The sequence below is a fragment of the Leptosomus discolor genome, chromosome 7, assembly GCF_034619465.1.
Source record: "Leptosomus discolor isolate bLepDis1 chromosome 7, bLepDis1.hap2, whole genome shotgun sequence".
NCBI lineage: Eukaryota > Metazoa > Chordata > Aves > Leptosomiformes > Leptosomidae > Leptosomus > Leptosomus discolor.
In genome coordinates, this window is record NC_141397.1 from 10,728,925 (window position 1) to 10,749,799 (window position 20,875).

The 20,875-nt window shown below is 50.1% G+C and overlaps 2 protein-coding genes across 2 annotated transcripts; both read right to left on the bottom strand.

The window, feature by feature from the left end:
- Nucleotides 1-299: 299 nt before the first annotated feature.
- On the bottom strand, nt 300-2,707 carry HOXA11 (homeobox A11). Its single transcript, XM_086468101.1, has 2 exons — nt 2,047-2,707; nt 300-532 (listed from the first exon to the last, which is right to left on the bottom strand). The coding sequence occupies exons 1-2, from the start codon at nt 2,705-2,707 to the stop codon at nt 300-302; spliced, it is 894 nt and encodes a 297-aa protein (XP_086324227.1).
- A 15,006-nt stretch (nt 2,708-17,713) lies between these two features.
- Nucleotides 17,714-19,260, bottom strand: HOXA13 (homeobox A13). Its single transcript, XM_086468215.1, has 2 exons — nt 18,588-19,260; nt 17,714-17,958 (listed from the first exon to the last, which is right to left on the bottom strand). The coding sequence occupies exons 1-2, from the start codon at nt 19,258-19,260 to the stop codon at nt 17,714-17,716; spliced, it is 918 nt and encodes a 305-aa protein (XP_086324341.1).
- Nucleotides 19,261-20,875: the final 1,615 nt, after the last annotated feature.

Consider the following 20,875-nt stretch of genomic DNA (forward strand, 5'->3'; position numbering starts at 1 on the left):
AGTGCCTGGAAAGGTAAGAGGTATGGATTTTGCACTCAGAGGTGGCGTGCACGTTTAGAAATGGATGCCATGTGTGTCAAAATCAAATCGATTCCAGTTGGTATGTAAATATATATATATATATATATATATATATAAAAATCATCAGTGGAGTTCCAAGTAGATTTTACATGTATGTAAACCCTTGGATTCTTCTAGTCCCGTCAGATACACACCTCCTTCCTCCATGTAACCCCGTGGCTTGACCTTGTCAAGGGCGAAATCTGAATTTAATCTCGTCTTGAAAAACGCTATGAGTTTTAAAGTAGTGGATTAGCTGAGTAATATTGTAATCGGTCCCTGTTAATTTTTTTTTCTTTCATTCTTCTGTTCTGAAACCATATTTTCACTTGGCGGTCGGTCAGATTGAGCATTCGGGAGAGCTGGAGGCGTTTCTCTTTGTTTATGTAGACACTGAAGAAGAATTCCCTTTCTAACTCTCTAATCTGATATTTGGTGTATGGGCATCTCTTTTTACGGGTACGTTGTCCACCTGTGGAGCGAAAAAAGGCAGAAGCGTTTGAGACTCGGCGGTGGCCGGCGGCGGGGGCTGAGGAGGGGGACACACACACTCGGGAAAAAAAAAAAAAAACACATTAATATGGAAAAGACGCGTTTTGCACGCTCCGGGGCCGGCGTTGGCAGGTCCGAGGCTGGGCGCCAGCACTCTGCCTTGGCGGGTGCGGGCAGCCTGGGACCGGCACCCGCCGGGACCGGCCGGGACCCGCCGGCTCCCGCAGCGCCGCGGCCCCGGGCAGGGCGAAACCCCCGCCGAGACGCGGGGATCCGGCCTCGCTGCCTGCGCGGGGAGGGCGGCCGGAGGAAGGGGGTGGTGGCGGGGGGTTCCTGTGGATTTCACGAGCGGGAGGAAAGTCTTTGTAGGCTGCTCCGGCCGGGCGCCACGCACACGGAGCTGCCCGGGGAGCAGCCGTCACCTGGCTGCCTGCAGCAGGCAGCGCGGCATCGGGCAGGGGGACCCCGCGCCCAGCCCTCCCCGAGCCCGGCCCCGCACGGATCTGCCCTCATTCCCGAGGCTAATCCCGGCTCTGCGTCCCCAGCAGAGGGAAAGCCCCTGAGCCCAGGGCTGCGGCGCCTCATTCTCCCCCAGCCGGCATCTTTAAAGTGCGCTCCCCACAGCATCGTGGTATTCTCCTCTCGATTAGCCATTACGGTTTTAAAGTTCATTAAGCAGAATATAAAAGGTTTCAAGGTTCAGGAGATCTTTATACTAAACGTAGCTGCTATCCCTTTAAAAACTTCCTTTTCTGGTACAGTTCATTGTCGAGGTATTTTTTCCCCGAGCCGCATACTAGCTTTGCCTTTTAAAAAGCCCACATAAAAAAATCAGACTTTGACAGATTGAATAACAATTGTAAGTAACAAACTGTTGGACAGAAGGCAACACGTAATTGCCACAGTGCCTTAGTAAAATGGCTTCCTTTAGACAAAAAGGCCAGCTTTAGGTTAATTTGTTTCTTTTAATATATTGCTACAGTTCAGGCGGCTACTTTATCTGTTAAACGTTATTCTAGTGCAATCGTTAAAACGGCGAAGGCTTTGAATTCAGCTCCTAACTAGACTTCTGGTGCAACACATGGCTTTTATAAAATCACTGGATTACATTGATATCAAAGGAGTCAGGATCTCTATTTTTTTTTTTTTTTTTGCCGAATTTACAGGCACCGAACGTACGTTATTATATTTTCGAGAGTTGACCACAGAGCTCTTTTTTATTATTATTTAAAAAAAAAAAAAAAAAAAAAAAAAGAGGAAGGAGAAAGAAAAAAATTTTTTAAGGCATCCATTGCCCGGTGGGTATTTCACGGCCAATTTCAGCACTAAACACGTGATCTCGCCTTTTATAACAAAGTTTTGTTGGGGGAAATCTAAAGGCCCTTCATAAACCTTATATGCTTATAAAACAGCATATAAAAATTTAACAGCGGCGGTGCGCTAGATTTCAAGCTGCCTTTCCGAAAAGCGCTCGGGCGCTGCCTTTATACGTACTGGAGCTGCCGGATTTCTCCTCATTGTTGCCGGAAGATGACTCGGGGCTGCTGCTGCTCTCCGGCCGCCTCCGCCTCTCCTTCTCCGCCGCCGCCGCCGCCCTGCCGCAGCCGCCCTCCGAACTTGAAGTTGCCGCCGCCGCCGCCCCGGCGGCCGCGGGCGCCTTCTCGCCACTCTTGTCTACCGGGTAGTCCGCCGAGGCCAGGTTTTCCGCCGTGCCATAAGCCGTCTCGAAAAACTGGTCGAAAGCCTGGGGTAGGACCCCGTTCCGGCCCACCGTGCTATAGAAATTGGAGGAGACGTTGGTGGTGGGGTGGTAGACGTTCGCTGTGTTTTTGCCGAACATCTCGCCCATGCTAGCAGTGTTGGTGGCAGGCAGGCAGTCTCTGTGCATGATCTCCTCTGCGGAGTAGCAGTGGGGCAGATTGTTCCTGGGGTGCCATTTACTGGAGGGATCAATGGCATATTCCCTGAAGGTAACTTCTCTCACAGGTTGGACCTGGGGTAGGTTGGAGGAGTAGGAGTATGTCATAGGGCGAGAAGACGGGGTCTGGGGCAAAAAAGAAGGGAGGCTGGAAAAATCAGGACCCGAGACGTAGTAAGTACAACTTGGCAAATACATGTTAGAGGAACAAGGAACACGCTCATCAAAATCCATCATTAGGGCTACCTCGGCTTCTCCGCATTAGCTGAGCTTAACATGATTCTCTAACGCAGCTGCCTCTTTGAAGCAGATCCGTGAAGTAAGAGATGGGGAGACGTAAGCTGACGTGGAAAGCTCTCCCCGGCGGCGGCAGGGAGGTGCGGTCACGTGGCCCGACGTTGACATTGACGAGCGGCGGGTCCGGGCCCCGCTCCCTTTGTGGCCATCGCGGGGGGAAGCAACAGCTCGTCGCCAGCGCCTAAGGGCGAGCCGAGCGCAGGTTGGCCGGGGGGTAGCCCGGGGCGGGGGGGGACACACACACACAAAGCCGCCTCGCCACAGCCCCGCACTGAGCCGCCCGGCCCGTGGCACCCAATGGCTCTGGAGTAGAGAGGCTTAGCCACCCCCCAGGGTTAGGTGAGACCTTTCCGTTTGTTCGTGGGCTCGCTGGGGCGGTCGGCGGCTCGCTGGCAGGCTCCGAGAAGGAGGGCACAGGAGAGATGCAGGCACGGTTTCTTCTGGGAAGCTGCTTCCGAGCAGGAAACGCTCCTGAAGAAACTGGCCGGGGTTTGATTTTTTTTGGTGTGTTTAATTTTTTTTTTTTTTTTTTTTTTTTTTTAGTTTGTTTTGGTTCGGATTGGGCTTTCCCCCCTCCCCGGGAAAAAAAAGAAAAAAGGGGGGGGGGGGCAAAAAAAAAAACAACAAAAAATGCGCCCTCGCCCCGCAGGGTTTTTCTGGAAACGCTACTAGGAAGAATGTGCCAGGGTCAAGTCTGTACTGATTTTCATGGTGAATAGATTACATGCTTGCATTCATGTTCACTTCCGAAGCGCTTAGTGTCTTCCTTCCCTTACTTACATATTAACCTCAAATACCCCGTGCGGCTTCAGCCAAGCTTTACTGGAGGTAGTTAACAACGTCGAGTTCCCAGGACGCAGGTTCTCCCTCCTCACCCCCTCCAAACCGTCCCTTGCCTCATTCGCAACGCCAGAAAGCCCTTTAAATTGCAGACCACGGAGCTAAAGGGGGTTTGCTGATCTCTCCGCCTCAACGCTGCCGCTAAATACTTGGAAAACCAGTGGATGTTGGGCTACTCCGGCTTGACAAATACTCCGAGTTTAATTGCCAGAAGCCTAGTTAAAATTATTTGACATACTGTTAACCCCTAGGAACAAACTTGCCGTACCGAGATACTTTCCTTTTTGCCTCGTACCGTCGCTGAAGGCTGAGACCCAGGGAGACCTATTTTAAAAACGTGGTTAAACTTTTACTATTGTTGCATGAAAGGGATGATATAGAAAGCGGATTGTACAGGGCAGAGACTAAAAAATACTTCTCTGCCAATAAAAATGCACACCCCACCGAATGAGCAGAGCCAAAGAAAACAGAGAAATACGCCAAAGAATACAGCACCTTTTGAGGCACGGACATCCCAAGGCTCTCGGAAAAAATATTTTTTTGCTATTCTGATGCTCAATTTCAGAAAAGAAATATTTGGGTTCCGGCTGGATTTCATCAAAATAGAAAAACAGAACGGCAAAAGAGTATTGTGAAGTCGGTGCTCTTAGGAAATCAGACGTAGTTCAAGATCCGTGCCCCCGTGGACTTTGGAGGCTAATGGGAGGGAAACGTAAATGTTAGGGAAAGAATATTTGGATTTTCCCCCCTTTTCCTCTGCGGTGCTGTGGAAGTATTTATATATCCGGAGAAAGTTCTCTAGTAAATTCTGGAGATCTTCCGTATTTAAATGTCAACATCGATTTGTTTATTTATTGCTTAGCTTATCGTAACTGACTCAATAACAAATCTAATCATGTTGCGCACAGAGAAAATATTCTCATTATGTATTTTCCCTACATTATAGTTAACTATTGCGTTTGAATTCAAGCTGTAAATTCAATATTATCAAGTAATTACTTTGTAGTGGAGTAAACTAATTTATTAGCATTAATGTTTATATGCCTTTTTCTTATTTTACAAGGGTTACCGTTCACAAATCAAATGCTCTGGACGTATCCCTGTAATGAACTCTTTATTTTGGTTTGCTGCAAGAACTTCTTACGCTTATTGCATGTCTGAGAGCTGAACTTGAAATTAATGAATTAATCTTCCAGCTTGACATATTTGCTAGAAAGTGGATGGAAGGAGATTGCATGTCGTCAAAACCGCTAGCAGAAGACTGCAGTGTCGTTTAGGGATTGTAAAAGGGTTTGGGGGTTTTCCGTCTCTCTTTTTTTTTTTTTTTTACTCTTTTTTTTTTTAAAATTTTTATTTTTATTTTTAATTTGGGGTTGGGAGTGCAAAAGCTCTGGTTGGCTTTTTCCTTAAAGCTATACTTTTTCTAGCATTTACCTTCCCCGCTAGCTTTTGCGGGGGGTGGGGTTGGGGGGTCGGAAGCCCTCTTTTGGTATCTGAGCCCTGTTTATTTTCCCTGTGTCCGCCCCCCCCCTTCAATTCCGTCGACGAAAAACCTCTCCCCACACCCTGCACACATGCAGACACCCCTCCCTTCAAACAAAAAGGAATGTATAAGGATTTCAGTGACTTTGAGATAACAAAGGCGCCACCATTGCAGAGCCTCGCCCCGCCTCTGTGTGATGGCAAACAAATTCTTGCACTTGTATTAGGGCTTTTAAGGCTATAATTGAACACGGCGCGTCTAGGAGAACCGAAAACAGTTCTAGACTGACCTGCGGTTTTATAGCACTTTGGCAGTCAACTTCAGCTTGTGTCAGAGCAGACATGACAGAGCTGCCCAGCGCTTAATCGCGAGACGCTACCTTCTCGGACTCACTACAGCCCCCCTCTTGCATTTCAATAAATTTCAAACCTTGGGGCTAGAAATGGGGAGCAGAGCTGACACAGGTTTGTATGGGGTCCTTTCCCGTTCCTCTCTGCAGCCGCGGCTCTGGCGCCGTGCGAGGCTCCGCCGTGCCAGAGGTCGGGGCTGCCTCTGGGAAACAAAGGGAAATTAAGGCAAGAAGGGCGAGAAGGCAACTGGAAATAGGCGTGTGTGTGCCTGTGCGTGGGTGTGCGTGTGGCTGGGCGTATGTGTGCTTGCACAGCGCGCACACGTGCAGCCCCGATGCCTACTTTCGAATCGCTCGACCTGTCATACCCCCTCCCCCGGCTCCCCAAACCAAGCAGCCTGTTTCTTCAAGCGGGTTTGCAAAGCAAGGGGACCCCAAACCGCCTCCCGGTTCCTCCTGCAGAACAAGCGGGGAGGGCGATGGGGAAGGCTGCGAGGGGCGCAGCTCGTCTGGGAGCGAGTAGACACCCAAGGCACAGACTGTTCTCTGCTTTATTTGCTGCTAAGTGAAACAGAGATAATGTACGCTTAAAGCCCCGGAATCTGTGGGTAATTGCAGGGAGCCTGCTGTTAAGTTGCTGTGTTCAGCACAATTATCAATGTTGATTATTTGGTCTAACGTTGAATTGCTCTTTTAATACAGTAATTGGGACTTCCGCGTTGAGGAAGGGGGAAAATCGAGCCTTCCCCTCTCTAACCTCGCTGAAAACAACATAAACAAAGGCAGGCATTTCGTTTGGAGAAGCAAAATGCATTCGTTACGCCTTCCCATGTATTTCGGCCGGATTAGAGAGGGTAAAACCGCCCTGAATTTGGGAGCTCTGGCTGCAGGACATTTTTGCAAAGGACAAGCGTGGCCAAGAGGTGGGGAGACTGTGAGCACATTTACCCATAGCTAAGCTAAACAAAGCAAGGAAAAAAAGCTACATCTCTTCTTTGGAGGAATATAAACAAAGCTGAGACGCCTCGATAGCCTAGCTTTTATATATACAGATGGCGTGCAAAGGGAACTGTTTAACTTACTACCGCTCGTCTCCAAAAGGTCAAGTTCTATAGTATCTAAACTGTTGTCTTTTTGTACCGGGTTTTGCTTGAAAAAAAAAGTAAAGTCGACCATTTACCTTGCCAGTAGGGTGGGTGCCTGTAATTAACAGGAGAAACGTGTGCTAAAAGGAATTTGCGTCAAGAGGAGCTAATTAAAATATTACACGGTCTCTCCCTTCAGTCGCTGCTACTCCTCTCGCATAAGAAGGGTGAGGGGTGTTATGGCTGGGGCGGGAGAAAATGTCTCAGGAATTGGGACAGTGTTTTGTAAATTTGCGGGATGATTACAGGCTACAAAGGCTTATTAGAAAAACGTAATATTAGGGAATTCTCTACGTTGTTGCCAACGAAAAGCGCAACCCCTTCCCACCTTTTCCAATGAAAATAAGGCCAGAAGGCGATAATTCTTCGCAAAATTTGCCAGGAATGCAGCTTCAGAAAAGCGTGCTTCTTGTTTGGATTTAAAATATTTCGGGCTCAGAAGTTCTTAACTGGGACCTCTTCTTTTCTGTTTGCCTTTTTGTCCGTTACGGAGAGGAGCTATACATAGAGCATTTTTTTTCTTTTCTTTTTTTTTGGTCTTTTTTTTTTTTGAAAAAAAATAAAAACAAACCACCAAACAACCTAGGTATGTTCTTTTAACATTACAACAGAAGGTAGCGTTACAATAGTTAGCTAAGACCTTTTCACACAATTTAAATAACAGGTTAATTTTTGTGTCGGCGAGATGGAAGCCCCGTGCTGTAATATCAGACAGACTATTTGTTGTCCAAAACCTGAAGCGGTATGGTTGTGATTTTGCTAGGTAACTGCAGAATACGTGTAAAAACAAAGGGCAGTTGTAATCAGGAATCAAGTCAAGGTTATTCTGACATTTTTTGCTGTTGCATTTAACCGGACTACGTTATTTCAGAGGCTTGAACATCTAGAAAGGCTGCGCTCGTCTGGGCATAAAATATTTTAGACTGATTTTCAATATCAATTACAGAAATCCTTTCTTCTGTCGCCCTCTCTGTCTTTTTAAGTCGCGGAGATGGAAAAGCTTTAGGGGGTGGCTGGTCTTTTCCCCCTGGCAACCCTCCCGTTTAGTTTGACCATTAGGATTAAACGGCTACGGACCTACAGAGAACTACCCGTCGTTAGCGACCAACTATGATATTTTGAATCCCTTTGCGCTGATGAACATTCGAAGGCTCTGTCTGAAGGCAGACCCTGACTCCGAAAGCTGCAACAAAACCCAAATATCGAGGACTTTTTTTTCAAAACGGGAAGCTTCTTCTAGACAGATAACTTCTTTTTTTTTTTCGACAACTATTTTCTTGCCCTTTTGCAGCCGGATGATTTGTTGTTGTGACAGGCTCCCGGCGCCTTCACAAGCGCAGGGAGTTTCTCAGAACGCCGTGCCTCCTCACCCCCCGGTTCTTCAGCCCTGCGTACCCCTGGCTCCGGGGCGCTGAACCCCTCTAAAAATTTTGTTTATATTTACTGCTCGTAGCTCGCTCCTGAAAGAGAGTGGGGGCACGTTTGGCAATAAGGGGAACCTAAGGAGATATTTTCTCAGACGGCCGAATATATCAGAAATTGATTGACTGACGATGCTACCGTAAACGTCTCTTTTTCTCCCCTCGAACGCTCTGCGAGATTTTCCCAACACATGAAAATGCACATCCAGTCATTCAATTTTTTCCCTCGCCTATCCAGGTACAGGTGCAAGAGACTTGTGGCAAAAATAAGATGCGGGAGAAGGGTTTATAGACCAAGCGACGGGCTCTAAAACGAGTGCGAAAGCAAATTTCCCCGGTTATATTCCGCCGGTACAGAAAAGCAGGCACTTTCCACGGACTCCCACCCAGACCCACAAAGAACCGGGTCGTTAACGCCGTTTGTAGTAAGCAGGTAGCAGTCCCCTTTCATGTCGATGTATTTTATGTGGAATTAATCAGAGCGGTTTAGGGAACACCCCCAGCAATCCCTTGAAAGTGCGGTGCTATTAAACGACGCGGTTATCTCTATGGACGGCCACCTCTCAGGCGATGTTCCCATGCAAAGTTCACCCGCAGCCCGGTATGCCGCTCTGTCCTGCACGTTAAAAAAAAAAAAAAAAAAAAAAAAAAAAAGTCCGCCAAAACATTCCCATGTCGACTTACGTTTAAAAGCATTGCTACAACAGATGCCTTGAACTTGACCTTAGATTTGTTAATTCGGGAAATATATTCAGTGAGAGGAAAAAGAAATTCTACTGTGTTGCCTCTGACAAACGCGTATTTTTCTGCCTACCAAGTCACAACGCAAACAACACACCAGTTATAAGATACATAATGTGCCCTCTAGATTAAGAGCAGAAAGCTACAGAAAGTGAACTGCCTGAACGCCGAGTCAAGCTTGTCGTAGCTACACTGTTACTGTGATGCCAAGATCCACACAATGTGCCACAGAAATTCAAGTCAAAGTAATCGACTGGGATTCTCTGCTAAATTGAATTTTATAGGATATAAGGTTCTCTGTAATGCACGTTGAATTTTAACAGTGATTTATAAAGGTATTTCAATTTTTTATTATTATTATTTTGACCAACTCGCCAAGAAACACATCAGATTTTACTGTACCACACTGCTAACTTTATAGGAGAGTCTTTTTCACATATCGTGAAACCCTCCGAGTAAAGATATTTCTTCATCAAGGATTCTTTTAGGGGGCGGGTACAGGAAGTATCACTATACTGGGGCTGTCAAATCAATGACTTCAAAGCCCCAACTTCATATTTTGATGGACTTTTGGAATTGCATTTTAATGAAGGTACCTGTAGTTATGTAATCTTTATAGGGAGCTATTTGTCTAACACGAGCTTAAAATACGCGCTGCAATTGGGGATGCAACCGTATGTCCGTACAGCTCAGCCGGCTCTCCAAGGACTGCATCTTGTTTCTTCTCTCCTGTGTCACGCAAAGATACCCATAAAAACAGCTCTCCCTCTGAGCCCAATATGGCTGCTCTTGCCTTTGCCGGGGTGGAAACACGCTCACGGTCCCGCTTATTTCCCTTTCCCGACTGTTAAAAAAGGCCGGTACTAGTATCACTTCTTACAGAAATTGGGGCGCATCAGCACAACGAGTCCACACCGCAGGGGCCGGGGGAATTTGGGCAAAACCCCCCGAGTCACACCAGGCGGTGTGTGGGTTGCTCATCCTTTCTCTTTCGGTTTTATGTTCCCATCAAGTGTCCATACAGCACGGTATTTTCATTTTACAAACTCTCACATATTTAAACATAAACCAACCACTAGCTGCAGACGAAGCCCGTCCAAGCTCTCTTTGTATTAAAATCTATCATTTTTCATGCCTAGCCGAGGGCACGTCGAAGGCTAAAACCAGACATAAAATACCCCGCTTTTCTAATACTCCTCGCCCAAGCTGACTAGGGAGGCCGAATTGTACGATCGGGAATAAATAAAACCACTTTGTTCGGTGCGTTGCAATCAAGGCGATTACGACGAAGTTCAGATTAATTTCAACTGGCAGGTTACAACGCCCTGCTGGCGTTTTTCTCTCTGGGTACACACATGCAATGGCGAAAAGCAGACAGGTTAAACATCCTTCCCCTGCTTTCTTCCACACAGAGCCGTCCACCTTTCTCCCCGGCTCTTGAACGATTAAAACAATTGCAGGGACAAACACACGGGAATAAAACAACTGGGAATAAAACCCACGAGCCGCTTTTCGCAGGCAGCCTGACCCAACTTTGCAAGACAACCCGGCGCAGCACAGAGACAAACAACCCGCAGCTCTTTCTACAAGTCTGGCCGCGTCTTGGGCTCTGACCCCAGCCTCTCCTGGCCCACACCCCTGCCAAGAGCCTTCTTTGCTTTCCACCTATGCTAGAACGGGAAGCAGCATCTCTGGGAAAGGTGGAGCCAGCACCCAAGCTAGGAGAAGCACTCTTACTTTTCTCAACGGGCTCTTCGGCTCTATTAACATCAGCCCAGGCAGCATCCTTCACCCAGGTCCCTGCAGCAGAAGAGCCACTTCGGCCTCATACACCGTGGGAGAAAGCGAGCGGGGTGGGTGGGTGGGCTGGAGGGAGAGCGGGGGCCTGGGAAACCCTCCACAAAGGCCTTCCAAATGACTTTGCTCCAGTCATGCAGGGGGCTTTGCGGGGGGACCGAGTGGGTGTCTGTTGTTTGCTTAATTCACCACCGAGCAAGGGGAGAGGAGAAACATTCAGCGGCTTCCAGGAAGAGCATGAAAATCTTACCCCAGCATCCAGAAGTCTCTCGCCTGTGCAAAAATATATCCCCACGGAGACTGACAGCTAGGATCCCGCGCTGGGCTGTAGACCTCCAGATCAATGAGGATGGGTTGCACATTTTTAGGTTTCCTCCCTTACAGATTAAACATACCCGGTCCACAAAACATTCCTTCTTGATCTCTCAGTGACTCGGATTGCTGTTCATTTAGGGTTTTGTATATTTTTTTTGGTCTAGGTGTTGTTTTGCCTATAGACGGAGAGAAATCTAGCCACTAGGGCACATCGTCCTTCCTGCCAGCTTCAGGCAAAATGCCGCAATATCACAGGCAAAAGACGATTATTGCTGTTATTCTTACTACGATTATTGCTATTTATTTTTTCCTCTCTTTCTGTCTCTCCTGGTCCCCTAGGATTTCCGATGGCGATTTGCACACAAGGTGATTGCAGGAGGCTAAAATGCTGTCTAATTCCACAGATTCCCACCGCAAGAGAAGGAGAAAAAAAAAAAAAAGTCCCAGTGTTTTTGATCACGGGACACCCGTCCGTTCCTCCCCAGTACACCCCGGGTCACAGTACAGTAATGACCGTGGGTTGTGCGTTGTAGGACTTGACCTTTCCTACGTAGAAGAGGGCGCTTTCCTCTACGCTACGGGGAGGGAAGGGAGGGGGGAGCAGCGGGAGGAAGAGAGATGCTCTCTTTGGGGATGTTTAATCACAGTTCAGATCTAGGAACGGGCAAAGCTTCTGCCTTTCAGCACGCCATGTTGAAGCTATTCACTGGAGGAAAAAAAATTCCTTTTTTTTTTTTTTTTTTTTTTTGGATGGGGGGTGCGGAGGCGGGAGGGAGGCCGGAGGGAGGAGGGAGGGAGGAAAGACTTAATGAACATTTGCATTTCGTACCCTAGTTCATGAATCAACTGCATTCGAGGGGGAGGGGGCTCAGGGGGCAGGGAAGGGCTCACGGCGTGGTTAAAACACCCGCGGCCGGACCCCTGCGGCCCCGGCCGGGGCGTATCGGCCCAGCCGGCGCCCACGTCCCAGCCGGCCCACGCGGAAAAGTCACCCCCTGGTCCCCCCCCTATTCTTTTTAGACTCTTTTACCGGCCGAGAATGCGCAAGGGCATCTCTTCAAATCATCATTAAAGTGCATTAAAACGCATCTAAAAGTTATGAATGGCAAGGAACGGCCTTTTAGCGCCTGCCAATATTTTTTTTTGTATTAAACGCTGTCTTGGTTTTATTGCTAACGCTGCCCACGGAGAATGCTGAAATGCACCAGGAATGGGGTTTTATTTAAGCCATAGCCTATTTTTTTTTTTTAAATAACTTTAATTTATAGGCTAAAGGCCGAGATGCTTACCCGTTCGTTCAGACGAACACAGAATAAAGTCGCTGCTCTGCGAGCAATATGCAATTTTCATTTTCTGAGCATTTCGATATTGAGCACCATATTTTCCCGTTTGCTTCAGGGGCCATCTCAGCTAGCGAGGCTTTTTAAGCAGGAGTCTTTCTGAGCAAAATGCGGCCGAAAAAGATATAGCTCTGCAGTGCTACTTATAATTCTTTTTCGGAAATACGCTGCTGTCAAGGTTTATTTCCCATAGCAAACCACCTTCGCTACTGCCAAGATCTCGAGGCGGGGATAGATTAAAAACCGGATTATTCTTTTGGTGGGAAAAATACAAAACATTTGCTGTACCTGTCCGTTCGCATCAAAGACGTAAGGCCACTTTCTGCCCATTGGAATATCAAAACTGAGGGACCAAGTGCGCCCAGAATTAGGTGATTCTAAACCAACGTATCCAGACACTGCGAATTAAAGTATATGTCGCCGAATCCCTCAAGAGTTACTTGAAGTGAAACTGAACTAATCTCTTTTTTTTTTTTTTTTTTTTTTTTTTTTTTGTCTTAAATTATGTTTTGCGTTTTACACTGGGAATGAAATATCGCTCTGACGTTAAAGTTTCAATAAATACGCTATATATACAGTAATAACTGTCTCCCTCTGTCCCTTGCGTCCCTCTGCACATCCGCCAAAATGGTATACCTAACATTTTAATTTCTAGGTGAGCTGAGAAAGTAGAGACTCTACTTTGTTTGTGTACGTTTTGGTTTTTAATTTTGTATTTGTTTTCTCTTCAAATCCTTCTTCCGGGACATGTTTTTTGGCGTCTGCAAATTAAATTCCTCGCACACATAACTCTACACAACAAGGCAGGCACAATAAGTTCCCCACTACCATTTTAAAACGGTCTTGGTAACGCGGGGAATATAAATAATAATTATCTCCGAACCGTGTGCAGGGACGGACGTCGTGAAATAATGTATCACGTTGCTTAATTATTTTCGCCGGTGATATATTTACTTGTAAAACGTATTAGGGATGTATTTTAGGACGCTGGCGGCAGATTGGTGAGAAGGGAATATGTAATACAACAGCAATTTGTACTTGAAAATGTATGTGCCAACAGCTTTTGGACGGTAAATGAAGGTAATAAATAACACGAACACACACACCTACACCCCCGCTCTCCCGCACGCTCCGAGGCTACCTCTCCCCGGCGGAGGGAAGGAGGGATGGGGGCGCGGAGGGCTGCGTGGGTGCAGCCGTGGGGAGGCAGAGACGCGGGAGGACGGAGGTGGGGGCGGGCGGGCGCCTAAGACCCGCGGACAGGGAATCTTTCGCAACTCGGAAAACCGCAGACATCCACGTCTCGGTGCCCTTAATCGCCGCACAGCCGCGGCGCAGAGGGCTCCGCCGGGCACCGCCGCTCCCCGCAGCCCCCTCTCGAGGGGTGCCCCGGTGAGGAAGGTGCGGAGCTCCCGACCTTTACTCACCTGACCAAGCCACTCGTTCCCGGGGGACGTTTCCCGAGCGGGAGGCCTCGATGCGGGCCCGAGGAGAAGGCAGCGGGTCCAAGAGGAGCCGCCGGCCCCTCGGGACCGGGCGCGGAGCCGCCGTCGCGGCCGTCGCACGCCCGGGTGTGCGGGGGAGCCACCCCGGCGGGGAGGGGGAGCTCCGCCGCGGCCTGATCCTGCTCCCCCACCGGGGAGTCCCCTCGGCCGCAGGGCCTGGAAAGACGACCTGCTCCTCCCGCTGAAGCCTGCGAGAGCCTCGGCGCTGACTTACATGGTAGCAGGGGTCCGATCCAAAATGTTACCTTACTCCTGCCAGCGATCGCGAGTCGAACGCTCCCCTTTTTACTCTGTGAAATATATATGCGGCAGAGCTATTTGAACAGTAGTGGGAATTTAAATTCGCTAATCCACGGTCAGGCTAGAACCGCTTAGCAGATTTGAACGGCAGGTAGTTCAGTGTGAAAACAAAATCTTCAAACGCTATCTCCGACTAGAAGTTATGTTCTTCTTTTTTCCTTTTTTTTTTTTTTTTTTTTTTTTTTTTTTAAATCTGTTATTTTGCTAATGTCGGCCATATTCTCGCTGTGGGTTTCTTTCAAGGAGCGCCTGAATTATACCGCTCTGGGGCATGGCGTGAAAATAGAAGATCCTGCCTAAGATACAGAGGACTCGAATCCTGCCTATCACCCTCATCTCCGACCTAGAATACATGTAGTTTGCGGCGTTTCTCACGCAATAATTATACAGCTTGCGAAATACAACGGAATAAATAGAATTATTCACTCGGAGCAAGAACAAGTGTAACTCACAAGTGTCTTTCTCCAGGCAATTTAGCTCCTTCAGGAGAAAGCGTTGCACTGAGACGGAGGGAGGGCGGCTGGCCGGTGCCTGCAGCCGAGGCAGACCGGTGGGTGCCTGCCCGCGGACAGCAGGTACCGTCGGTGGGAGACAGGCCGCCGCAGCCAGCCCGCCGCCCCCGACCTCGGTGCAGGGTGTAACAGGGAAGAGCTGCTGCCCGCGGCTGCGGCAGACCCAGCGCGGGGGTTTGCTGCCTGCTCCAGGCCGCGGGGCTGCTGCGGGGGTCCTGGAGGCTGCTGGCTCCCGAGCGGCAAGGGGGGTCCCGCCCGGCTCCCCTAGCCCGTGGGCAGCCCAAGGCCCTGCACGTAAGGGATGGGCTCTTGCCCGCTCGGGCGATGTTGGGCCCGCGGGTCCTTGCCGGCGGTCCCTCGCGCGGCGTCGCAGGCCACAAGCAGGCCGGGTGGCTGTCATAGGGGCTGTCCCCCATCACCTCACAGGGACATGCTGTCACCCCAAAGCACAGCATGACCGCAAGGCCTGGAAACCGGCTGCCACTGATGTACCTCTCCCCGGCTCTTTTCGCAGTGGGACGGGGGAAATCTCCCTCAGAAAATCCCTGACCGGCCTCCGAAAGGATGCAGCTGACATTCCCACGCTCCGCAGCCGCGCGTTTCCCGCGGCCTGAGAAACCACAGAGCTCCTTGGCCTCTATGCACCCCGAGAGCTGCGAGAGGATAACGCGCCCCCACACCGCGGGAAGGCTAAATTCCCTCACGGACCGCAAAGCCCCCGACAACACAACCTCCTGGAAAAGAGATCCCGCTCCTGCAGGTACTTTTCATGTAAGTTATTGCACGAATGCGTTACAGCCAGATCTGAGGGTCGGAAAGTGCCCTGCGCTGATCCCTGCAGAGGTGGGTCCTTTTAAATTTCAGAAACGTAAGGCTAGAAGCGCACAGCTAGCGCGGTATACGATACCCTCTAAATGCACCGTAAAGGTCTCCCAACAGCTCTAATTAGAGCTGCAGACCACCGCGGGAGACAGGCGGCGAAAGCAAAATTCTTTGTGCCCGACCAAACTCGTCCGTCACTTACAACACTCGCCGGCCGGCGGCTCCTCGCCCCGCACCGGCATCCCCCAGCCGGGCACCGTCTGAGCACCGATTTTCAACCCCAGCCCAGCCTCGTCGGTCTCCACCAGAGAGAGCGAGAGAGCGAGCGGCGCGGAACCTGCGCCCCGTTCTGCCTTGCAAGTTCAGAAATATATATATATATATATACACACATAAACCCGCATATATATATATGTATGAAAAAAAGGACATGCGGCGGGTCTCACGCGTGTGCGCACCCACCCGCGGGGAGGGTGCTGCGCGGATGCCTGCGCGGGAGCGGCCAGTGGCGGCGCGGCGCGGCGTCGGCCACGAGGTGGCGCTGTCGGCCCGCGGATGCCGCCGGCGCCGGGAGCTGTCAAAAGTCAAGGTCACAAATCGGGATTTTTTTTCCCCTCAAGGTCAAGGTTTCGGGCCTTGCCCGTCCTGTCATCGCCGTGCAGCCCCCCCACCTTCTCGCCGCGGCACCGCCAGGCCGGGCAGCTTCCCCCCTTCCCAGGGGCCGGCCGCCGGGCTCCGTTTCCCGGCCAGGGCTGCAGCGCTGCACCGGTATCATCCTGCTCTTCCTCCCCCTGGCCCCCAGCCCCGCTGCAAAACCGCTGTTAACATTACCGAAACATTTATAGTCTAGGAAAACTGCTTCTCAGGCAAGCCTGCTCCCAGATAAACACTGTCCAGAAAAAAACCCACCATATACACATAAGCTACATAATGGAAGACAACAGTATTACAATTAGAAGACAGATACATTGTATTTTTCTTTCGAAATGCACGTAGGTATGGAAAAATAAAGAGTATTTCTTTCAGGTTTTATTACAGTGACTATTTTATTAACAGTATTAATACTACTATACCTATCTACACGTCTTGGGTTTTCATTTTTCAGTAGAAATATAAAAAAAAAAAAAATGAGGGTGCACAAGTACATTTTCACAGTGCGCTGAAATTTTTTTTTATTTACAAGATAGCTTCTTATAGTGAATAAAAACAAAATAATGTGCTGGTTGAAATAACTGATTGGATTAAAAGGTGCTGTAAAAAGAATCCCTAAAGGTTCTACTGCGGCCTCATAACAGACAATAAAAAAGGAGAAACGACTAATTACTTATAGATCAAAATATAGATTATATAAATCAAAACACTTCTGGGCAAAAATGCACTTCAGTTCAAAGTTCTTGGATATTTTTGTCCAGGAAGGTCTGGTTTTGGTGTGTTTTTTTTTTTTTTTTTTTCCTACTGTAAAGAAATGCCAATGTTCACGTTTTTTATATCCACCCAGATTAAAATATTTAAAAATTTCCGGGGACTCAGGATATTAATTCTTGAAGATTATCTGAGGTTTAAAACAGCCAGAGTCCTTTAAAAAGTATCTATTGTACGGTCTGAAGGAGAAAACAAATAACCAACAAATAAGATCCCAGTTCAGATGACAAGAAGTCATCTGTTGAAAATAAAAAATAAAACTGAAAGACAACTCCAAGCAAATAATTTCCTTTCTATCCCCACTAGTTTGTGATGTTTTAAATTTGCTATCAAGATCGATCCTCCACAGAACTTCCTTCATTACTGATGTCTCTGAAATCCTTATTCAGTACCTTCGAAGTTTATTATTACTTTTTGACATTAAATGCATTGCCTAAAAACATACAGTAATTGTACTTTTTTTTTTTTTTTTTCACTATGGTTTACCTGAGCAGTCATTCAACATACAGTTTGGATTGCAATGGAAGAAAACCAGATTATGTGTCCTCATCGACCTCCTCGCGTTAACTACCGTGGCCACGAAGAGTCTTCTCAACAGTAAGGTCGTAGGAGTACTTACAAGTTTCTCAGAAAATCGTGTCTTAATTGGAAGTGTATCTCTCGGGGCTGGGCGTGTGGGCTTTACAGTCTGTCAGTGATACTGGCTGGCTGCTTGGGATTTCAGGAGAACTGTCAGTTTTAACCATTTTGCTACAGCAATATTAAAAAAAAAAAAAAAAAGAAAAAAAAAAAAAAAGAAGAAAGCTATAATTCCAAAGATACAGATCTCTTGTTCTGAAAGAAGAGGTTCATTGTCTTTTCTCTTTTTAATTATTATTAATAATTATTTTAATCTGAACACAGAAAAAAAAAGTTCTGAAACTTTTGAGTCGCTGCTTCTCCATTTTTAATCCATTAACTGGTGGTCTTCAATTTATTGATCACTTTTTTCTCTTTGACCCTTCTGTTTTGGAACCAGATTGTGACCTGTCTCTCTGACAGATTTGTAGTCGCCGATATCCTCCTCCGTTTGTCTTTGGTTATGAATTTATTTGTAGCATATTCCCTTTCGAGTTCTTTTAACTGGACCTTTGTGTAAGGCACTCGTTTCTTTCTCCCACGTCTGTACGAGTTCGCGTCCGGGGGATGCGAAACGACGTCTGGAACAGAAAAACCATGCAGGCAAGCGTTAGAAAATGGCTCGAACCGCTCAGGACATCTTCAAGCGGTGCAGGGGTCAGAGTCAGAGTGCACTCCTCCGCCTGCCCCGCTCCAGCTTAGCTACTAAAGCCCGGCTCAGAATTTGGGATTCCTCTTTCCTGGCCACTTTTCGGCACGGAAAGGCTCGCTGCTGTCAGACACACAAATCATCACCACAAACCCCACGGAGCCCGGCGAGGGACTCCGGGGAGAATCGTGCTGGGCTGCAGCTATCTACCCAGCTTGCGTGCTCCGGGGTTTACGGAAAATAATACCGCGGACCTTCCCGCCGCCCTGTTCAGCTGTTTCCTCTCCCGGTGCCGGCGGCGGGGCCGGGCGGGCGAGGCGGGATGCGCCGTGCGCCGGCGGGGGGCAGGGGGCGGCACCGGTGCCGCTCCAGCAGCGCCGGGTCATGTGCGGACCGGGGCGGGATGGGGCCGGGGAGAGCGGGCTGGGCGGGGAAGTGTCAGCCCGGGGGTGATCCCGGAGCCCTGCCGACGGGATACCCGGGAGGGGCGAGCCGGGGAGGAGGAGGAGGCGGGGGGGGGGGGGGGGGGGGAGAGCAAGGGGAGCCATGCAGGTGTATTACCCGGGAGGGTGGATTTCCAGAGGTGAGGCGGCTGGCTTTGCTCCTTGGGGCAGTACACTTGCCCATTCCACCCGTTGGTGATGGCCCAAGGCTGGTAGCTGTCCATGGGGAGCAGGGGGTCGTGGCGCGGCTCGCCGGGCCCGCCGATGGCGGGCACCACGGGCATATCCAGATAGCCGGGCACCGGCTGGTAGGGCCCGGCGGCGTAGCCCTGGTAGAAGGCGAACTCCTTGGCCCGCGACGTGAACTCCTCGCCGGAGACCGAGGTGTCCATGTACTTGTCGGCGAAGGTGGAGGCGGGCTGGGCGCAGGACTTGATGGCGTTGTGGTGGGTCATGCGGCAGGGGTAGTAGCCGCTGCCGAAGTAGCCGTAGGGCAGCGCGGCGCCGGAGGAGCTCTGCACGGCGGCCGAGCAGGGGCTGCACTGCTTGACAGCGGGCTCGGCCATGCCGGCGGCGGGGGCCTCGCTGGAGGTGTAGGCGGCGGCGCTGGGGGCGGCCAGGGGCGCGGGGTGAGCCATCAGGTTGCGGCAGGGGTTGGCCGCCGCCGCCGCCGCGAAGTTGCTGCCGGCGTGAAACCCGTCCATGTTCTTATTGATCTCATCCAGGCTGTTGTCGTAGAGGAACATGACGGGCTCGATCCAGCGGGGGTGGAGGAGCACGGAGGCTGTCATAGCCCGCTCCGCATTGAGACTAGTGGCTCTTTTTTAAAAGCCCCAAAGACTGAAAAAAGAGATACTCAATCTCCGGGACTTGACCAAGGCTGACGCGCCAGTGTCGCGCCAGGCTGGCCCTCATTGGGCCGCTCGCCCCCACGTGATATGCAAAGCAGCTGATAAACATCTGAAGGAATAAAGTGAAGATAATTAAATAACGCAATAACCGCGCGGGGCCGGGTCCCGGCCCGGGGACGCGGGCACGGGCGCGGGCACGGCGCGGTCCTGCCGCCGCGCCGGGGAGCAGGCGACGCGGAGGGGGGGGGGGGGGGGGGGGGGGGGCGGGGCGGAGGGAGCGGGGGTGGGGGGGGTCCCTCCCGTCCGTCCGCCCGCCCGCCTGCCCTCCCTCCCTCCCTCCTTCCTCCCTCCGGCCCTCCCTCCCCTCGCCACCGAGGCGTGAGCATTTTGGCCCCCGTTGTTGCCGCGGCGCGCTCGCCGAGGTGCGGGGCTCCCCCCCGGCACCCCGCCTGATTTCTACCCTGCGCCGCTTTCCTCGGGCCCTCCCCGCTCCGAGCGCCGCGGAAGCCCCGGATGCCTCCCCCCATCTCCGGGTGGGGGAGATGAGCCGCACCCCTTCGACCCCCTTCCTCCCCCGCCTCTCCCAGGAGAGCGCCGGCGGGGCCCCGGCCGGGTGGCGCGGGCAGCCCGCCGCAACCTGCGGGCCGAGAAGCCTTTCCCGGGCCGCACGCTCGGCCGGATAAGGCTCCCGGGGCCTTTTCTGGGTGTTTTCCTCCTTCCTTTCCTCCCGTCGAAAGCCCAAGACCCATCTCGCTCCTCTCGCCACAAAGCCACACAAGTCAGATAAGAGGAACAGACCAGGAAATCCCGATTTTATTTATTATTATCTTTTAGGATGGGCTTGGGGAGCGGGAGGGTTAACTGGTTCTCCATCTCGATTCCGCTGTATTATTTGTTGATTTAATAATAAAACCCGAGGCCTACAATTCGGCTTGAATCTTTTTGGGCTGTAAAATATCGCGTCGGGTTGTATACTGTGCGCACGGACCCACGGTGCCTTTTTGTGCCGGAAAATATGGTTTATTGGCTGAAAAATCTTTTTTTTTTTGAAGGTTGTACCTCTCAAGCGAAAGCTAGAAAAAACCAATTGCATTCCCTTTTCATTAGAAATGTTATAAATTTTCATAGAGCGAAATAATCTCAATTTTTAATATTCCCCACACTCACCACCGGCACGGATGCGTATCCCCCCCAGCATTCAGTTATTCGCGCACAACCTTGAACCCAAAACGCTCCATCACGGAGCTACCAATAAACTTGACCTAAAGCAGTGATCATCTCATCGTCAACAGCTCTCAGCCTTCACGCATGTGGACAAAGCCCCAAATACTCCCATCCTGAAAACTATTTTTTTTGGTTGTTTTTTGGGTTTTTTGCAATTCCGTGTTGCTTTGTTTTGCGCCTGACAGCTCGGCGTATTTATTATCCTATTGTGCTTCCCATTGACGTTGTAGCATTGTTTTGCCCGCATGGCTACAAGCGCAGAGCAGTCCCGGGACGTACATTGTTACCGAGCAGGCTTTTCCTTGCTTAGCGCAGAGCTGCCAGCCATGAG

Excerpts from the sequence above, each read along its gene's own strand:
- HOXA13 (XM_086468215.1), bottom strand. The coding sequence starts at position 19,260 with ATGACAGCCTCCGTGCTCCTCCACCCCCGCTGGATCGAGCCCGTCATG. Across the intron at positions 17,959-18,587 it reads CTGGAAATCCACCCTCCCGG|ACGTCGTTTCGCATCCCCCG; the intron begins GTAATACACCTG and ends TTTCTGTTCCAG.
- HOXA11 (XM_086468101.1), bottom strand. The coding sequence starts at position 2,707 with ATGATGGATTTTGATGAGCGTGTTCCTTGTTCCTCTAACATGTATTTG. Across the intron at positions 533-2,046 it reads GGAGAAATCCGGCAGCTCCA|GTGGACAACGTACCCGTAAA; the intron begins GTACGTATAAAG and ends TTCGCTCCACAG.